Source organism: Herpailurus yagouaroundi, unplaced genomic scaffold (assembly GCF_014898765.1).
Source record: "Herpailurus yagouaroundi ecotype Mexico unplaced genomic scaffold, PumYag 215, whole genome shotgun sequence".
In the NCBI taxonomy this organism is placed as follows: Eukaryota; Metazoa; Chordata; class Mammalia; order Carnivora; family Felidae; genus Herpailurus; species Herpailurus yagouaroundi.
Genome location: NW_024412446.1, coordinates 6,449,430 through 6,465,670, shown reverse-complemented (window position 1 = coordinate 6,465,670; position 16,241 = coordinate 6,449,430). Strand labels below are relative to the sequence as shown.

Here is a 16,241-nt window from a genome sequence, read left to right as displayed (position 1 = left end):
CAGACGGATATCTGGTAGGAGACCATTCCAGGCAGAGGGAACAGCAAATGCAAAAACCCTGAGGCAGGGGCCTGCTAGACAAATCGAAGGAGCTAGGAGGCCACTGTGGCTAGAGCAAAGGAGCAAAAGGGATAATGTAGGGAAGGGATCAGAGAGGGCACACGGTCTTAGGGCCCTCTTAATGATGTGGCTTTCACCGAATGAAATGGAAACCACCGGAAGGTTTTGCGCAGAGCAGTGACCTGACTGTAGCTAGGTCTTAAAAGAGGTGGAAGAGAGACCTCTTTTAAGAGCACCACAGGCTTCAGCTCTGGGATGAGCTACACCCTGACCCATTCCCAGCTGAGGGGCCTTGGCATTCTGTCTCTCATTCTTGGTTCTACAGGAAATAACAATAAAATTTCAGCTGGGCACCCTTTCCTGCCTGCAGCTGACATAACTGGGCCAAACTTTTGTGTAGGCGATGGAGAGGGGAGGGAGTCAACTCCAGGGGCTTGTGTGTTTAATGTGGAATTTTCTAGACAGGTTGGTAATGGTCCCATGGGGGTGCAGGCCTCATTCGGTCCACCAGTATCTAGCCAGCACCCATCTTTTGGGAGCCTAGGACTCTTTCTGCCTCAGGGGAGGTGGGGGATGGTCAATAAGCCATCAACAAGACCATGCACAGTCATGGTAGCCAGAAATGGGTAGTCCCCACCATCCCCAAATTCAGGCCTGTGGGTCATGGCACAGAGCTTACCTCTGGAAATTCATTCTACTGCTCTATTGTCAAGGCTAGCAGCCTTTTCTGGCCCTGCTTCTCCTAGGCCTGGCCAGGCTCCTGAATGAGCAGCCTTGGAGTCCCACGGCTCCTCTCCTTTAAAGGACTTTCCACAGTTGAGCTCTTACACAGATTAGTAGGATTCTTTGAGGTCTCTCCCCACCCCACCATTCTAAGATCTACAGGGCCTGGTAAAGGCTTTGTCCATGTCCTTCACCGCTGTGTTCTAGAGGCACCCCCGGCATGGTCCCTGACATATAAGGGGTGCTCAAGAAATAGGCTGAAAGAGTAAATGATAAAGGAGAAAGGCAGGTAATGCTTTTCCCTTTTACAGGCAATAAAACATGCCCAGACAGGAGGTATGACTGCCTTCTGGCCCAGTTCCTATAGCTGGAGCACCCAGGAGCACAGGGCCACACCCATGGTCTCCTGGGCCCTCCACAGTCTTCTCCTCTGCTCCTCCGCAGTTACTGCGGAGCCAGTCCTGAGCCCCCCAACAAGACCGGTTTCCCAAGGAAAAAACCCTAGGTCAGGAGTGGAGCAGGTAACAGCCTATTAATAACAATAACAGCACTTAGAATGTACCAGACACTCTTCTTCCACAGCAGCTCTTTGAGGCAGGTTGTATTGGCACCCTCACTTTAAAGATGAAGAAATGGGGCACAGGGAGGTAAGTGCCCGACCCAGTAGCAGAGTCTAGGTCGGGGAAGCGAGGCCGAGAGCGTGAGGCTGCACTGAGTTGCCTCTGCTGCAGCGCCGAACATCAGCATAGGCGTCAGAGGTCAAGTGTTCTTCGAGCTCTGCCTTGGGTGCCCCATGTCCTCGTTTCCTCATTTGTAGACCGTGAGCATTAATAATGGCTAGCCTATAGGGTTGTCGGAAGACCAATGCACGCAGTTTAGTACGGTGCCCAGCGCACAGGAAACGATCAATAAATGTTAATTATTGATACTTTTTGTTATTGTTAGGAGTGTTTCTGGGCCTGGAATGGAGGGCTGTAGGGCGGCATCCTTGCAGACTACAGGTGAGGTCATCCAGGGAGGCAGGGGTGCGCGGCCCCTCTCCCTCCCTTACCGGCCGGAGCAGGCGGGGCGAGAGTGAAGGGAACGGCGGCCCCGCCCCGCCAGGCTTTTTAAAAAAGGGGACGCTGGGCGCAGGCGCAGAATCGTCCAGCCATCTGTCTCGCGCCGGCCCCGACGCGCACGCGCATGGAGGGGCGCGCGAGCCGCCCGGACGAGGCCCGCGGCCGCCCCGCGGCGGCCGTGCTGTGCCGCGGCCCCGTGGAGCCGCTTATATTCCTCGCCAACTTCGCTTTGGTCCTGCAGGGCCCGCTCACCACGCAGTACTTGTGGCACCGCTTCAGTGCCGACCTCGGCTACAATGGCACCCGCGACAGGGGCAGCTGCAGCAACCACAGCGCGGACCCCATCATGAAGGTAGCGGCGCCGGAGGGGCGCGGAGCGTGGCACCGGGTGGGCCCCGGGCTGGAGCGCTGGGCAGCCGATGGGGCGGGGCCTGCGTCTGTGTCCGGGCAAGCTGCGGGGGCGGGGGGTGGGTGGGTATGGAGATTGGGTAGTGGGCGGGGCCAGAGCCTAGTTGGCGCCGGACCGACCCCTGCAGTGTGGGGGGTGCTTAAAGTTCCTCTAGGTCTAGAGCAAGGCCGGGAGGATTAGCAAAGGGAGGATTAGTAAGGGCCTGGGACCGTAGTCCATTCCACTTAACCCAGCACCGGTTCTCTGAGGTTTAGGGCTCCAAAGATAGTCCCCATCCCCGTCTCTCCCAGGATGGTGACGGTTGGGAGTTGGGCAACCCAGAGTGAGGAACAGCACCCTGGTAAGATTCATGTCCCCACAGGAAGTGGAGACCCTTACCTCCCACTGGACCCTCTACATGAACCTGGGCGGCTTCCTTGTGGGGCTCTTCTCATTCACCCTGCTGGGTGCCTGGAGTGACTGTGTGGGCCGCCGTCCACTGCTGGTGCTGGCCTCACTGGGCCTGTTGCTGCAGGCCCTGGTGTCCATCTTTGTCGTGCAGCTGCAACTCCACGTCGGCTACTTCGTGCTGGGCCGCATCCTTTGCGCTCTCTTTGGGGACTTCAGTGGCCTCCTGGCTGCTGGCTTTGCCTCCGTGGCAGATGTCAGCTCCAGCCGCAGCCGCACCATGCGAATGGCCCTGCTGGAATCGTGCATCGGGGTGGCGGGGATGTTGGCGAGCCTTCTCGGGGGCCACTGGCTCCGGGCCCAGGGTTACGCCAACCCCTTCTGGCTGGCCTTGGCCTTGTTGATAGCCATGACTCTCTATGCAGCATTCTGCTTTGGTGAGACGGTGAAGGAGCCAACGCCTGCCCAGCTCTTCACGGTCCGTCACCACCGATCCATTGTCCGGCTCTACGTGACTCCCGCCCCAGAGAAGTCCAGGAGGCATTTAGCCCTGTATTCCTTGGCCATCTTCATGGTGGTCACTGTGCACTTTGGGGCCCAGGACATCCTGACCCTCTATGAACTGAGCAAACCCCTCTGCTGGGACTCCAAGCTGATCGGCTATGGTTCTGCAGCTCAGCACCTCCCGTACCTCACCAGCCTGCTGGGCCTGCGGCTTCTGCAGCACTGCCTGGCTGACGCCTGGGTGGCCGAGATTGGCCTGGCCTTCAACATTCTGGGGATGGTGGTCTTTGCGTTTGCTACCATCACACCCCTCATGTTCACAGGTAAAATGCGTGGGCTTGGGGACAGTGTGTCCCAGAGGCACTGGGTGAAAACTGGGGGTCAGACACTCCCTGCCCCTGCAGGTTCAGGCCTGTGTCTGGAAACATTGTTGTGCTCCTTGCCTGCACTGGAGGACAGACGAAGAAACTTCTATAAAAATGCCATCTTTGTCAAATGGAGAAGACAGACCTTCAGTAGCCTCAGTAGTTAATCCACATTATCAACTATAAATTGTTGTTAGTAAGATGGAACAAAAGACAAAAGTATGGCTCATAGGCTAATTGCTTCACTTCTTGGCCTCCCACAGCCAGTGTTTATGGTGTTCTTAAGCAAAGTCCATGCCACTAATGCCGTAATACTCACTTCTCTGATAAGAATCACAGGCCCTACCTCGGTATCTTTGGTCAGCTTCTTTGGGTTTTTTAAAAAGCCAGTCTTCTCAGACCACAGATAACAGATTCCTGCCTGCGTTAGTTCTTTTTCTTGTTCCTCTTTTTTTTTTTTTTTTTTTTTCCCTGGTAGGAGAGGGGTAGCTGGAAATGAGGAAGTTAACTTTTTTAAAGGAACAGATTAGGGGTGCCTGGGTGGCTCAGTCAGTTACACACTTGCCTCTTGGTTTCGGCTCAGGTCATGATCTCTCGGTTCATGAGATGGAGCTTCGTGTAGGGCTCTGCACTGACAGTGTGGAGCCTACTTGGGATTCTCTTTCTCTCTCTCTCTCTCTCTCTCTCTCTCTCTCTCTCTCCCTCTCTGCCCCTCCCCAACTTGTGTGCACACATGCTCCCTCTCTCTCTCTCTCTCTCTCATACTCTCAAAATAAATAAACCTTAAAAAAATAAAATAAAGGAACAGATTAATTTTGAGTCCTAAAATACGTTGTTTACAAAGTCAGCCGACCAGTAATCACCGATTTCTTAACTTGGCTGCTTGCCTGGAGAGTGAGGCCGAAGGGGACCGGGGACCTTCCTCTCCTGCCCACAGCATCTCCCCTGGCCTCAGTGCTGGGCTCAGTGCCCTCAGGGGTGCAGAGATGATGAAGGCACTGTCATTGCTCTGGGGAGCCTCAGCAGAGTGGGGTTTGAGGGCCTGACACCTAAACGGGCCCTGGGTTGCCTCATAAACCCACTTTGGAGGATCTACTGTCTTCTAGGAGGCAACAGTCCCACAGGGAGAGAAATCGTTATGGAAGAAGCAGTGTGAGCTTATGAGTAACAGATACAAAGGGAAAAAGAACTTGCATTTGCTGTGTATCCTCCACAAATGTTACCTCATGTACCGTTTCCTGGGGCTGCTGTAACAAATGACCACAAACTGGATGGCTTAAGACCATGGAAATTTGTTCTGGCACAGTTCTGGAGGCCAGAAGTCAAGCATCAGTATCACTGGGGTCAAAATCAAGGGGGCAGCAGAGCCACGCTCCTGGCTGCTTCCAGCTCCAGAGTCTCTCGGAGGGAATCTCCCTTGCTTCTTCCAGCTTCCAGTGGCTGCTGGAGTTCCTGGCTTGTGGCCATGTCACCCTAGTCTCTGTCTCAGTGGTGACATGGTCTCTTCCTCTTCCACGTGCCTTCTCTGTTCCGTGTCACATCTCCCTCTGTTTCCCTCATCTAAGGATTCGTGTGATTGTATTTAGGGCCCAGTCTGGTAATCCTGGAAAAATCCCTTCATCTCAAGATCCGTAATTAATTTTTTTTTTAATTTTTTTTTCAACGTTTATTTATTTTTGGGACAGAGAGAGACAGAGCATGAACAGGGGAGGGGCAGAGAGAGAGGGAGACACAGAATCGGAAACAGGCTCCAGGCTCTGAGCCATCAGCCCAGAGCCCGACGCGGGGCTCGAACTCCCGGACCGCGAGATCGTGACCTGGCTGAAGTCGGACGCTTAACCGACTGCGCCACCCAGGCGCCCCTCAAGATCCATAATTTAAACATGTCTTCAGAGACCCATTTTCCAAATAAGGCAACATTTACAAATTTCAGGGATTCGGCCCTGAAATCTTAGGGGGCCTTCTACACCCCAGAACCATCCTGTGAGGAGGGCTTTGTTATCCTTTCACAGATAGGAGTCATGTCCAAGGCCACACAGTTAGGAAGCGATGGTGTCAGGTTTAGAACTCGGGGCCGACTCCAAAGCCCATGCTTGTTTTCTGGACCATGCCATCTCCCTTCTAAGTGCAAGATGGTTGGGTGATGCCTGCTGCGACCACAAGAGGTGTTGCGACAAGAACACAATTGGTGGGGAATCAGCATTCATTCATGAAACAGGTAGCAGGTAGGTCAAGCTTTGAGAAAGGTAGTCTCCCTTCCTCCTTGGTCTTTGTCTCCATCACCAGTAAGGAAGTCCTTCCTGTGTCCAACCTGAGTCCCACATGAGGTATGTATAGGAGTTCTGCTACATAGGGTGCTTGGGTGCTCCTCTCCCTGACTCCATTTCCTTGATGATTGTTTCTTTCTCTGCAGGGTACGGGCTCCTATTCCTGTCGTTGGTTACCACACCCATCATCCGGGCCAAGCTCTCCAAGCTGGTGGGCGAGTCAGAGCAGGGTGAGTGTCAGGGTCACCCTGTATCTGGTCCCTCATACCCAGTGTTGCCTGAACTGGGCAGAGGGCAGCTGTGAGCCAGGAGGCTGCGTACCTTCCTCCCCTCCACCCAGGAGATGTTAGTAGCCGAGACAAATGCACTTGTGTCAAATTGCCTGGGATTGGCAGAGGGCCACAGTGCCTTGGATTTTCAGATCACAGGGTTGGAATTTGCAGTTCGCGGAGCACACTTGCTCCTTCAGGTAAATCCCAAGTGCAGGATTTACTCTCTAGAACTCAGCTTTTCCAGCTGCAGAATGAATGAGATGATGTTTCACTAGGGTCAGTGTGTAAGCTTAGAGGAAGCAGACAACCTTTCGATATTTCCTTGTCCCCGAGTGACAGTTGAAGAAGCAGAGACCCAGAGGGTTAAATTGGGTCACGCAAAGTCACTCAGTAAGTGGTGGAGCTGGGATGCAAACCTGGGTCTGTTTTTAAGAGCAGCAGGTCTTGGGATGTGGTTTGGGTCCTGACTCTGGTACCACTGGCTGTGAGATCTTGGGCAGGTCCCTTTCTGTCTCTGCACCCGTTCTCTCCTCTGTTACATGAGCGGTTTGCTCTTGATGACAAGGGCCTTCCAGCTCTTGACGGTCGGACAGAGTTCAAACTCAACTTCTCTTGGGTTGTTGCTCATTTTGCAAGATTTGGGTTCTGCTGGCATATCTATAAAGAATAGCCTCAGGCCTCTGGGTCCTTAGACCCTAGTCTGGAAACACCTGGCTCATGCACTTTTCCCCATCTGCCCTGGAAGGAGGATCTGGTGCCATATGTAGCCCAGTAGAGGTTTGTTTTCTTGCCTCCCAAAACCCATGTACCTTCATTCATTCACTCAGTAAGCTTTTTTTTCTAGCACCTTCACTGTGCCCTGAGATGCCAAGGGGAACAGGAGAGAAGAACAGCATTTACTAACTTACTACCTCCAGGGGGCCTGTGGTGGATACGTTACGTGTGAATTTAATGTTGCCAGCAGTCTATGAAAAATAGGTATTAGCCTTATTTAACAGAAGGGGAACAGAAACCCAGAAGGATAAGCAGCTGATTCAGTGATCACACAGATAATAAGTGTTAGAACTGGGAATTAACCCAACAATTAATCTCAAACAGGAGATGATTTCAAAAGGAGATAAACCAAAAACCACTTTATCAGGCTTTTTGGTAGAAGATATCACATGTACTTTTAATACATGGATTTAATACCAGCCATTTGTTCTGTAGTCCCATGCGCGAAGTGCTTTCTGTGCATGACCTCACTGAATCCTTACCACAACACATGATATAGGATTTATTGTTGAGGAAGATGAGACTCAGAGAGGTTAAGTGACTTGCCCCAGGTCACACAACAGCGAGCCAGGGGTGCTAGGATTTGAATCTAGGCCTTTCAGACCTCAGTATGTGATGTTCATTTCTTCACAGGTGCTCTCTTTTCTGCTGTGGCCTGCGTCAATGGCTTGGCCATGCTGATGGCTTCTGGCATTTTCAACTCGCTCTACCCGGCCACCCTGAACTTTATGAAGGGGTTCCCCTTCCTCCTGGGAGCTGGTCTCCTCTTCATCCCGGCCATTCTGATTGGGTAATGTAGGGCTCTGACCCATGCTCATAATGCTTTATCCCACAGTTGTCCTCTTTCTCCTCCTCCCAACCAGAACACTCCTGGAACCACTCTGCTTGATTCTTGCCTTGCAGACAGCTGCTTTAATCATCTGAGAACCATTGCCCAAGGGCAAGGCAGAGGGGCAGCAGAGGAAGGGTCAGGCTAACACTGCTTGTTGGCAAGGCTGTGTTCTCTCCCTCAGCTCCATTACCATTTTGCAGATGGAAATATGGTGGCAGAAATGTTCTAAAGGGAAGCCTGGAAACTTCCTCAGCTAGTTATGTCTGGGCCACAGGCTAGCCTGAACTACTGACTTCCTCCCCCATAGCCATAAGAGTTGCTTTCCAGAGTCCTGTGTCTCTGTACATTGCCTTGTCTTCCTCCTCCCCACTGTGGGAGAAAGACCTATACCGGCCCACCCAATAAGGCCTTGATACATCTTGTCACATCTCGTAAGAGTTGAGGGTGTCCCCCCATGTCAAATCTGAATCCTTTCTCTGGTCTCTCACAGGGTGCTGGAAAAGGCTAATCCTCGTCCTGAATTCCAGCAGTTTCCTCAGAGCCCCTGATCTGCCTGGACCCGAGGACAGAGGGCAGTGGGAGCAAAGTGAACACTAACTAGCTGAAAGCATGCGTCTGGCTCCCAGCAACGCCAGCACCACCCCGCAAAGGGCAAGTGTCTGCCTTGGAAAAAGTGGTCAAGCTACACTGCTGTGCCAGCCTATGACTCTAATCTAGAATTGTAACCCACACAGCCCCACTCCAGGAGGCAGCTGGGGAGCCATCTGGACTGTTTACCCTTGATGCCATCAGTCGTATAGAACCCTCCAGGGGAGAGGAGAGGTCCCTAATGCAGGTGAAGCCTCAGGGACCAGTTGAAGCATGAGGGCTGGCATCTGTGCTTCCAGCCCACACTGCACAGCTCACAGGGCTCAGTTCCTGGTGTGCAGCCACCAGTCACTTCTGGGGTTGGATGCGATTCTGAGGGGAGGGGGGTGGGAGGGGCTGGGTCCCTTCTGGAAAGTGCTGCTGTCTCTGGCTGGAATCCATCCTCTGGGCTTCACAGTGCCAATCACAATAAATCCATATAATCACACTGAAGTGAACTTTCTGGCCCCCAAGGCATTGGGCTGTGGGGCTCTCTGCTTTCCTGTTCCTGGCCTGCCCACCATAGGTCAGATAGCAGCAGCCTCTGGGCTGGGCAGGAGTCCCTGAGCTGCCATGGGATTGTACCGGGCATGGCCAGCCCCCCGCCTCCCCCTCCATTTGACTGCTCATTCTCTTCCCCTGAGCTGCGGGGCAGAGGCCTGCCAGACTTGGATCAGGCTCGTGGGGAGATCCGGGCAGGAGCCCATTCCTGAGGGTCAGAGATCCAGTCCCTGAAGGCACCTGTACTGGTCGACCCGGCTGTACCAGCCCAAGCAGGGTCAGGTTTTGTCACTGCTCAGCCCTCCAGCACTCTTGTTGCCACCCATTTCAGCAGGACCATCCTTTATCTGTAGGTCAATAGGAACCTGGAGATGTGACTCCTCGATATGATCCAGGGGCCCCAGCTTCTTAGAGAATGAGGGGCTTGTTTCTAGGATGTTAGGAAAGCCTGGACCGGAAGCTGGAAGTCAGAACTGGATTCAGTATCCAGGCACCAGCTTTGATGAGAGCTGCAAGCCCCTGCACAGACCAGAGCAGGTGGCACTTGACTGCAGGCGTGCATTGGCCACAGTGCTTGGCCCCTGCTACCCTCATTCTCTGTCCCCTGCCCCAGAAATCACAGGTGAAGTGGGGGGGGGGGGGGGGGCGGGGGGGGGGGGTGCAGAACAAAGCATGGTCAGCTGTGGCGTCTGTAGCCTGGGCCTGTTTCCAGATTCCCATCTCACCGTCTCTGTCCTTGGAAGACCAAAGCAAGGAGAGGGCCTTCCACTGACTATCCCAGCATGAGGCAGTGAGGAGGGTCAGGAAGAGGCTCTGGGCTGGTCTCAGGCCTGGGCTCTACTCTGGGCACTGCCTCTGGCTTGCTTGTGATCATGAGCAAGCCCTCCTATGTAGGTCTAGATCAGCAATGCCCCAAATTATCTGATTGCCGGTGGACAAGTTAGGAAACACTAGATTAGATAATGTTCTGAGACCTTTCCCACCTCCTACATGCTAAAATGAGATTCCTCTTCATTGGCATGCAGTCCTTAGTCCCTGGGGAGGGGTGGGGTGAGGTGGGTAGGGACCTAGCTGATGCCCAGCCAAGCGGAAAAGCCCAACCCTGCAGACCTACATCAGAGCAGGCTTGGGAAAGACTATTTCCCAGCCCTCTGTTTCAGGACCAGCTCCATGGGGCCAGGCCCAGGTGGAAGACGAGGTCCAGGTGCCTGTCCTGGCTGTAACCCGCGCAATGTTGGTCATGGCAGGAGAGGCAATCCACTGAACACACTGGCCTGGCGGGGGGGTCATCACCTGGGCTGCTCTGGTGGGATTGGCGGCTGGGCTCTGATTCCCCAGAGACAGGATGGGGCAGCAGTAGAGGGTGTCCAGACAGCCCGCAACCTCTCTGAATACTGCCCACAGGGCACCTCAGGACGGGGTGGGATTGATGGGGACAAAGAGACAGAAAGTTTCTCCTGGAGGGTAGTCATCCCACTGTATTGTTACTGTCTCTGCTCTGCAAAGGCAGCGTCCAGTCTGCCTCAGTCACCACCACACCCAGGGCCTGGCACTGAAGGGCACTCGTGTGGCATGAAGGCATCAAGAGCAGTGAAGGCCAGAGCTGGGGCCAGGACCCGCTAAAGACAGTGTCTCCTGCAGGAGGGGGAGTGGAAGGAACGAGTCCCAAGCCTGAAGACCTTTGACTTTCTGATGATGTGGCTCAAGAGCTACACCCGGCCAGCACCTGTGGGAGGTGGTTCTGGAAGCTGAGGCAGCCTGGTGTGAACTCACTGCCCCAGGGAGGGAAGAGGCAGGGCAGGCTGTAGCTGACCCTATTAGCTGAAGCCTGGGTTTACTGGGGGGAGGATACTTTTTTGCTCTCCTACCTTAGTGGAGACAGGGGCGGAGGGACATTCCTGCTCATTTATTTCTGTACAGCTCCTGGGTCAGCTTTTCTTGGTGCAAACCTGTCTCTCCCTGCTAGCCTCTTGGGGCAAAGGAGAAGCCAGCTGTCAGTCCGAAGCCCTGCCCAGGGCACAACCTCCAGGATGATTCTCAGGACAGGCAGTGGACGGAGCACCAGGCGGCCAGGTCTGGATCGTGGGGCTGCCACTAATGATTTGGGAAATGGCACATCATTCTCTTCCTTATCTGTAAAATGGAGATAATACCGGGGAGGGTTGCTCCGGTGGTTCTGGGAAATGGCAAATATTTGTGAGGGATTTGTGTTTTAGAGCCTTGCTTAGTTCAAGTGGGTCATTCCTTGACCACCGCATCCACTCACCTGGGAATTAGTGAGAAATGCAGAAACCCAGGCCCTGCCCAGGTCTCTTGAATGCAATTTTAGCAAAATTCCCGGGGGAGATTCAACTGCACTCCTTGCCCTTCTTCAGGATCTTGCCTCTCCAACGTGTTGCTGCAGGTTCTGTCCAGGCTATTGCCCCTGCCGCAGAGTGCTGCCTCCCCCGGCCTCCCCCTGAGCATGTGGGTGGGGGAGGGGCCAGGGAAGCCAGCTGAGCCAGGCCAGTAGGAACCTGAGGCGCGGCAACAAGGCTGAGTAGGGTGGCTAGCTGCCCACTGGGATGGCCTCGGCTGCCCAGGCCCAAGCAGGGGACTCCTTTGCACCACTGGGTGCAGCGAAACTGGCCGTAGCCACAGACCAGCCAGAGTGAGGGCAGTTCAGCCCAACGCTGACCTTGGATGTGGCTAAGGGGGCTGCACCTCAGGCTGAGAGGGGACTTGGGACCAGGCCAGGCCAGCTAAGGACACTGAGTGGTTACAGGTCAAGGCCACAGGGTGGCAGGAAGTGGTGAGAGCCAGGCATGATTTAGGCGGAGAGCCATCGCTGGACCCTCGTGCTGGCTGACTGCTGGGCCCAGGCCCTGGGTTAGCTGAGAAGGTGGGCATGGCCCTAACCCTTGTCAGAGACTGCCTGCCTTCCCCCTATGCAAGCTGGCTGCTGCTGTCAGGGCAGGACAGGGCGTAGTGTGCTGTGAACCCTCAATCTCCAGTGCCTTTCCCCACACCGGAGATAGAAAACCTGGTGGCAGGGCCTTGGGGGGGGGGGGGGTCTGACCCTTACCACCCCCAATGCCTGGCTTCCCTTCCCTTTCCAGACACTGAGGAGGCTGGGTTTGAGGTGGCCCATGAGGGTGGGGAGAGAGGGACAGTCATTTCCTGAGAAGGGCCCAGGCTGAGGGAGGCCGGTTTGAGGAGCTGCTTCTTCAGGAGGGACGACGGAAATGGGGGTCACCGCAGGGCTTGGGAACGAAGGACTGGTTAAGTTGGGCCCATGGGTGCAGCACCCTCCAAACTGGTGTCAGAACCTGCAGATGAGTCCCGGGAGGAACGGCCCTGTAGGAAGCGGATGATCTTCTCTATTGTGGCCTCTTGGTACTCGTGGGACCACCTGTGGGCACAGAGGCTGGTGGGTCAGAGGGCCTGCCAGAGGGAGCTGCTGGCTGGGGGCTGGATACCCGCCCCCCCTCCTCACTTGATGCCATTGAAGGTGAGCACAGCCTGCATGTCCTCGGGCAGGTCCTGGGGCTCTGGCCACTCGAAGCCATCAATGACGGGCACAATGTTCTTGCCGTAGCTCAAAGCAGTCGCGATCTCCTGAAGAAAGAAAAGAGGGGAGGTGGAAAGAGACACAGGTCCCCATCTAGGGACCTGGGAGGCCAGGCAGACGCTGAGAGGGCCAACCACCCAAGGCCAAGCCTGGGGTGGGGTGCTGGTGCTGAAGTCTACCTTGACTTCTCCCTCACCACTTGTGGTATATATTTGGTCTTTGCCCCAGATCCTTGATATAGAGCTCCTGAAACCCTGGGAATCCCCAGATGACTGGAGGATGGGTTGGGGGTGCCTAGACAGCTTCTGGATGGGGACTGGTTGCCAGGAAGACCAAGCTGTTGAAAAGGTTGGAACTTTTAAGTACCCAACAAACATTCACACACACACACACACACACACACACACACACACACACACTGCCTAGGAGGGGAGAGGGGCAGAGATTGAGTTCACTCGCCGGTGGCCAATGACTTAATCATGCCCACATAATGAAACTCCGTAAAAACCCCCCAAGGATGAGATGGGTTGGTGAACACATCTAGGTGTTGAGAGGGTGGCCTGGAGAGGGCATGGGAGCTCTGGGCCTCCCCTGCCCATGCCCGCATGCCCTGTACCTTGCCCTAGGCCTCTCTCACATTTGGATGTTCCTGAGTCGTATCCTCTACAATGAACCAGTAATAGTTGAGTCCTTTCTGAGTTCTGCATGTCATTCTAGCAAATTATTGAACTGGCCGGGGGAGGGATGTGTACGTCCCGGGAACTCCTGAATTGGTAGTCAAGTCAGACAAATGCGGGTAGCCTGGGAACCCAGGACTTTCAACTGGCATCTGAAGTGAGGGCAGACTTGTGGGGCAGAGTCCTTAACCCTCTGGAGTCTGACACTTGCTCTGGGTAAGTCAACATCAGAATTGAACTGAATTGTGGAACACCCAGTTGGTGTTGGCAAATTGCAAGAATTGGTTTGTTGGTGTTAGAAAAAACCCACACGATTTGGTGCCAGAAGAAAAACATGACCTGCTGCAGCCAAACTGATCTGTCACCAGCCCTGGCAATTTGTACTTCTTACTTTTTTCTCAAATCCACCCATTTTTCTCTTCTTCCACCCCACCACCACCCTGCTCCGACCCCCCTCATCTTTATCCCCTGCCAGGTCTCTCCTCACCCACTCTTGCCCCCTCTAACTTGTTCTCTGCGTTGCCCTTTCACCTGGCTGCTGTTTGCAAAATGCAAATCTGATCATGTCATCCCCTACTTAAAACTCTTCAGGATTTTACATGGCTCTTAGAATAAAATTCAAAGTCCTTAATGTGGTCTGAAGGCCCTGTGTGGTTGACCACAGCTCACTTCTCAGACTCTACCCCTGTACTGTTCTCCCAGCCACACAGATCTTGTAGCCCCTTAGATTTGCCATCCTCCCTCCCTGCACAGGGCCTTTGCACATGCTGTTTCCTCAGTCTGGAATGCTCTTCCCTGCCCCTTCCCGTAACTAATGTCTACTCATTTTTCTGATCTGAGCTCAATCCATACTTTCCCAGGGAAGTCTTCCCTCACTTCTCTGACTAGGCCAGTTCTCCCTATTGTAGGCTCTTGTAATAGGCCCTTCAGCATATGCTACAGTTGCAAACTTAAATTAGTTAATGAGTGATTTGCTTAATACCTGTCTTCCCCACATGTCTGGTTTTTACCCATCTTACATCTCAGCATCTTTCACAAAGTCAGCCCTTGCCAAATACTTAATGGATGGCTGGATGGTTGGAAGGAAGGAAGGAAGGAAGGAGGGAGGGAAGGAGGGAAGGAAGGAAGGAAGGAAGGAAGGAAAGAGAAAGAAAGAAAACAAGCAAAAGAGAGAAAGAAAGAGAAAGAGAAGAAAGAAAGAAGGAAGGCAGGCAGACTGAATGGTTAGAATGAAGGAAGGAAGGAAGGGAAAGAAAAGGAAGAAAGAAAAAAGGAAGGAAGAGGAAGGAAGGAAGAAAAATAAATAACATAGCATAGCAGGTGGGGACTGAACTCTGGAATCATCAGATGGGGGTTGACATCGAATCTCTGACACAGGCTTTGTGGCCTGAGGCAAACAACAGGCTCTCAAAGCCTCTGTTTTCTCATATATAAAATAAGGTTCAAAATAGGGTTCATGACAGTCCCTGTCTGGTGGGATGGTTGGGGATACCTGCAATGTCCCACGACAAGTGGTTAGAACAGTGCCCAGCATGCAGTGGGTGCTTAATAAATAACAGGTGTTATTATTTCCTCCTCTGTAAAGGAGAATAATAAACCTATTTCACAAGGTTGTTCTGAGGATATTACTTACTATTAATGGGTGCTCTGGTAAGTGCTTATTGAATGTTTTTCTCCTTTCAAGGGAGAGCCTCAGGGATTGGCCTTTTTTGAGTGCAGTTCACTTGTGGTTTTCCATATTGATTACTCACTAAATGTGGCTTCAGGGAAAGAAATTTTAAAACCAGAGGCAATCAAGCACTAACAACAACCAAGGAAGGCTGATGGAGCCTTTGGGACTGGTCCAGTGCAAAGGCTTCCGCCACCCCGCCTGCCTCCTCCCTCCTTACAATCTGCTGGGACAAGGCTGGATGTCCAGTACCCTTGTGGAGCAGAGCCTTCCTGGGGAAAGAACCTGAGGAGCTTCCACCTTGGTTGGCTTTGGGGGAACCTCTCCATTTTATGAATGAGAAGCAGGAAGCCCAGAGAAGGGAAGGGACTTGCTCCCAAGTCACACAAATGCCCAGACCAGGAGGGGCCAGGTGTCTGAATCAAGCCTTCAAATTCCAAGTCCAGGGCTCTTTCAACCAAGCCCTCTGCCTCTCTGCTGAGGACCTGTATGAATTCAGACCCTGAAGAAATTTATTTGGGAGCCTTTAGACATTTGTTTTATCCAAAATTACACACAACTGAAGACAGCACACTGCTCATGGCACAGATTCAGAGTCTGGCCAAGAGAGGAATAATGGCTTGTTCAAGGTCACCCAGCAGGTTCAGAATGAAAACTTGATTAGAGTTGACCTGGTAAACCTGGTGGACATGTCTGCTTTTCCCAGTAATCTCAGCTCCACCTGTGTAATCTTTGATTCAATCACTCCATAAACTCAAGAGCCTACTTTGCAGCTTGCGTGGTTGTGGGCATCGGGGATATGGAGTAAACACGGCAAGGTCTGAACTCCCATGGAGCAGGCCACCTGCCACCTAAGCTGGGCCATCAACCATGATCCTCCAGGCGTCTCTTTGGCCCAACACCAAACCAAGCCCAATACTCAGCCCCTAAGACATGGCTTCTGGGGCCTGACCCTCTTCCCCACTGTCAGTCTGGATGCACTCTGGTGTCAGAGCCTTCTCCCAACAACCCCTGGCCTGGCGTCACTGCCCTCAGGGGATCCCTCTTCCCTGTGCTTTAAACATGGGTCTTCTCCTGGCCTTTAGGTACTCTGCAAACTGGTTCTGCAGTTCTTATCCAGCCAGTGGTGTACTGGTCAATGTTTAACAATGAGCTCTCTGGGAGGTGAGGGGTGGGGTGGGGGGGGGACAATCAACCAAATAAAACCCTGATTCGTAGTGTTTATCAACTTCCTTAGTGTCGATGCTCCCACCGTGGCTGATTTCGAGCTACCAACACGACGTCACTGAACGTGGAGTTGGGAAGAGATGCAGACAATCATTTCTGGTGCCGGCTGAACCCAGCCCTATCCCACCACCTCCCCTCACACCCCCTCAGATCTGTGCCATGGAACGCAGTCAGGTCCTGGGAAAGAGCGTGGGCTTTGGAGTCGGACAGATGGAGTTCAGAGCCCAGCTTTTCTGATTTCAACACCAGTGTGGTCATGGGAAAAAATATTGTACCTCTCTGAGTCTCCGTTTCTTCATCTGTAAGCAGTTACCAGTGACGCACCTTCCTCACCCC

At 53.3% G+C, this 16,241-nt stretch overlaps 2 protein-coding genes and 1 long non-coding RNA gene across 4 annotated transcripts in view; 2 read left to right on the top strand and 1 right to left on the bottom strand.

Annotated features, from left to right (window-relative positions):
• Positions 1-1,943: 1,943 nt before the first annotated feature.
• SLC46A1 (solute carrier family 46 member 1) lies at positions 1,944-8,729 on the top strand. Its single transcript, XM_040455312.1, has 5 exons — positions 1,944-2,196; positions 2,615-3,467; positions 5,923-6,006; positions 7,456-7,612; positions 8,145-8,729. Exons 1-5 carry the CDS (start codon positions 1,969-1,971, stop codon positions 8,200-8,202), a joined length of 1,380 nt encoding a protein of 459 aa, XP_040311246.1. The 5' UTR covers positions 1,944-1,968; the 3' UTR covers positions 8,203-8,729.
• A 1,504-nt stretch (positions 8,730-10,233) lies between these two features.
• The window catches only part of SARM1 (sterile alpha and TIR motif containing 1), a 24,905-nt gene continuing 18,897 nt past the window's right edge, over positions 10,234-16,241 (bottom strand). For both annotated transcript variants that reach the window (XM_040455310.1, XM_040455309.1), the window contains exons 8-9: positions 12,258-12,379; positions 10,234-12,173 (exon numbers count right to left, since the gene is read on the bottom strand). In XM_040455310.1, coding sequence (XP_040311244.1) covers positions 12,044-12,173; positions 12,258-12,379 — 252 coding nt within the window. In that variant the 3' untranslated portion in view covers positions 10,234-12,043. The remainder of the gene's footprint in view (positions 12,174-12,257; positions 12,380-16,241) is intronic.
• Positions 10,748-16,179, top strand: LOC121017195 (uncharacterized). Its single transcript, XR_005784657.1, has 2 exons — positions 10,748-10,855; positions 15,916-16,179. It is a non-coding gene; the product is annotated as an uncharacterized LOC121017195 (long non-coding RNA).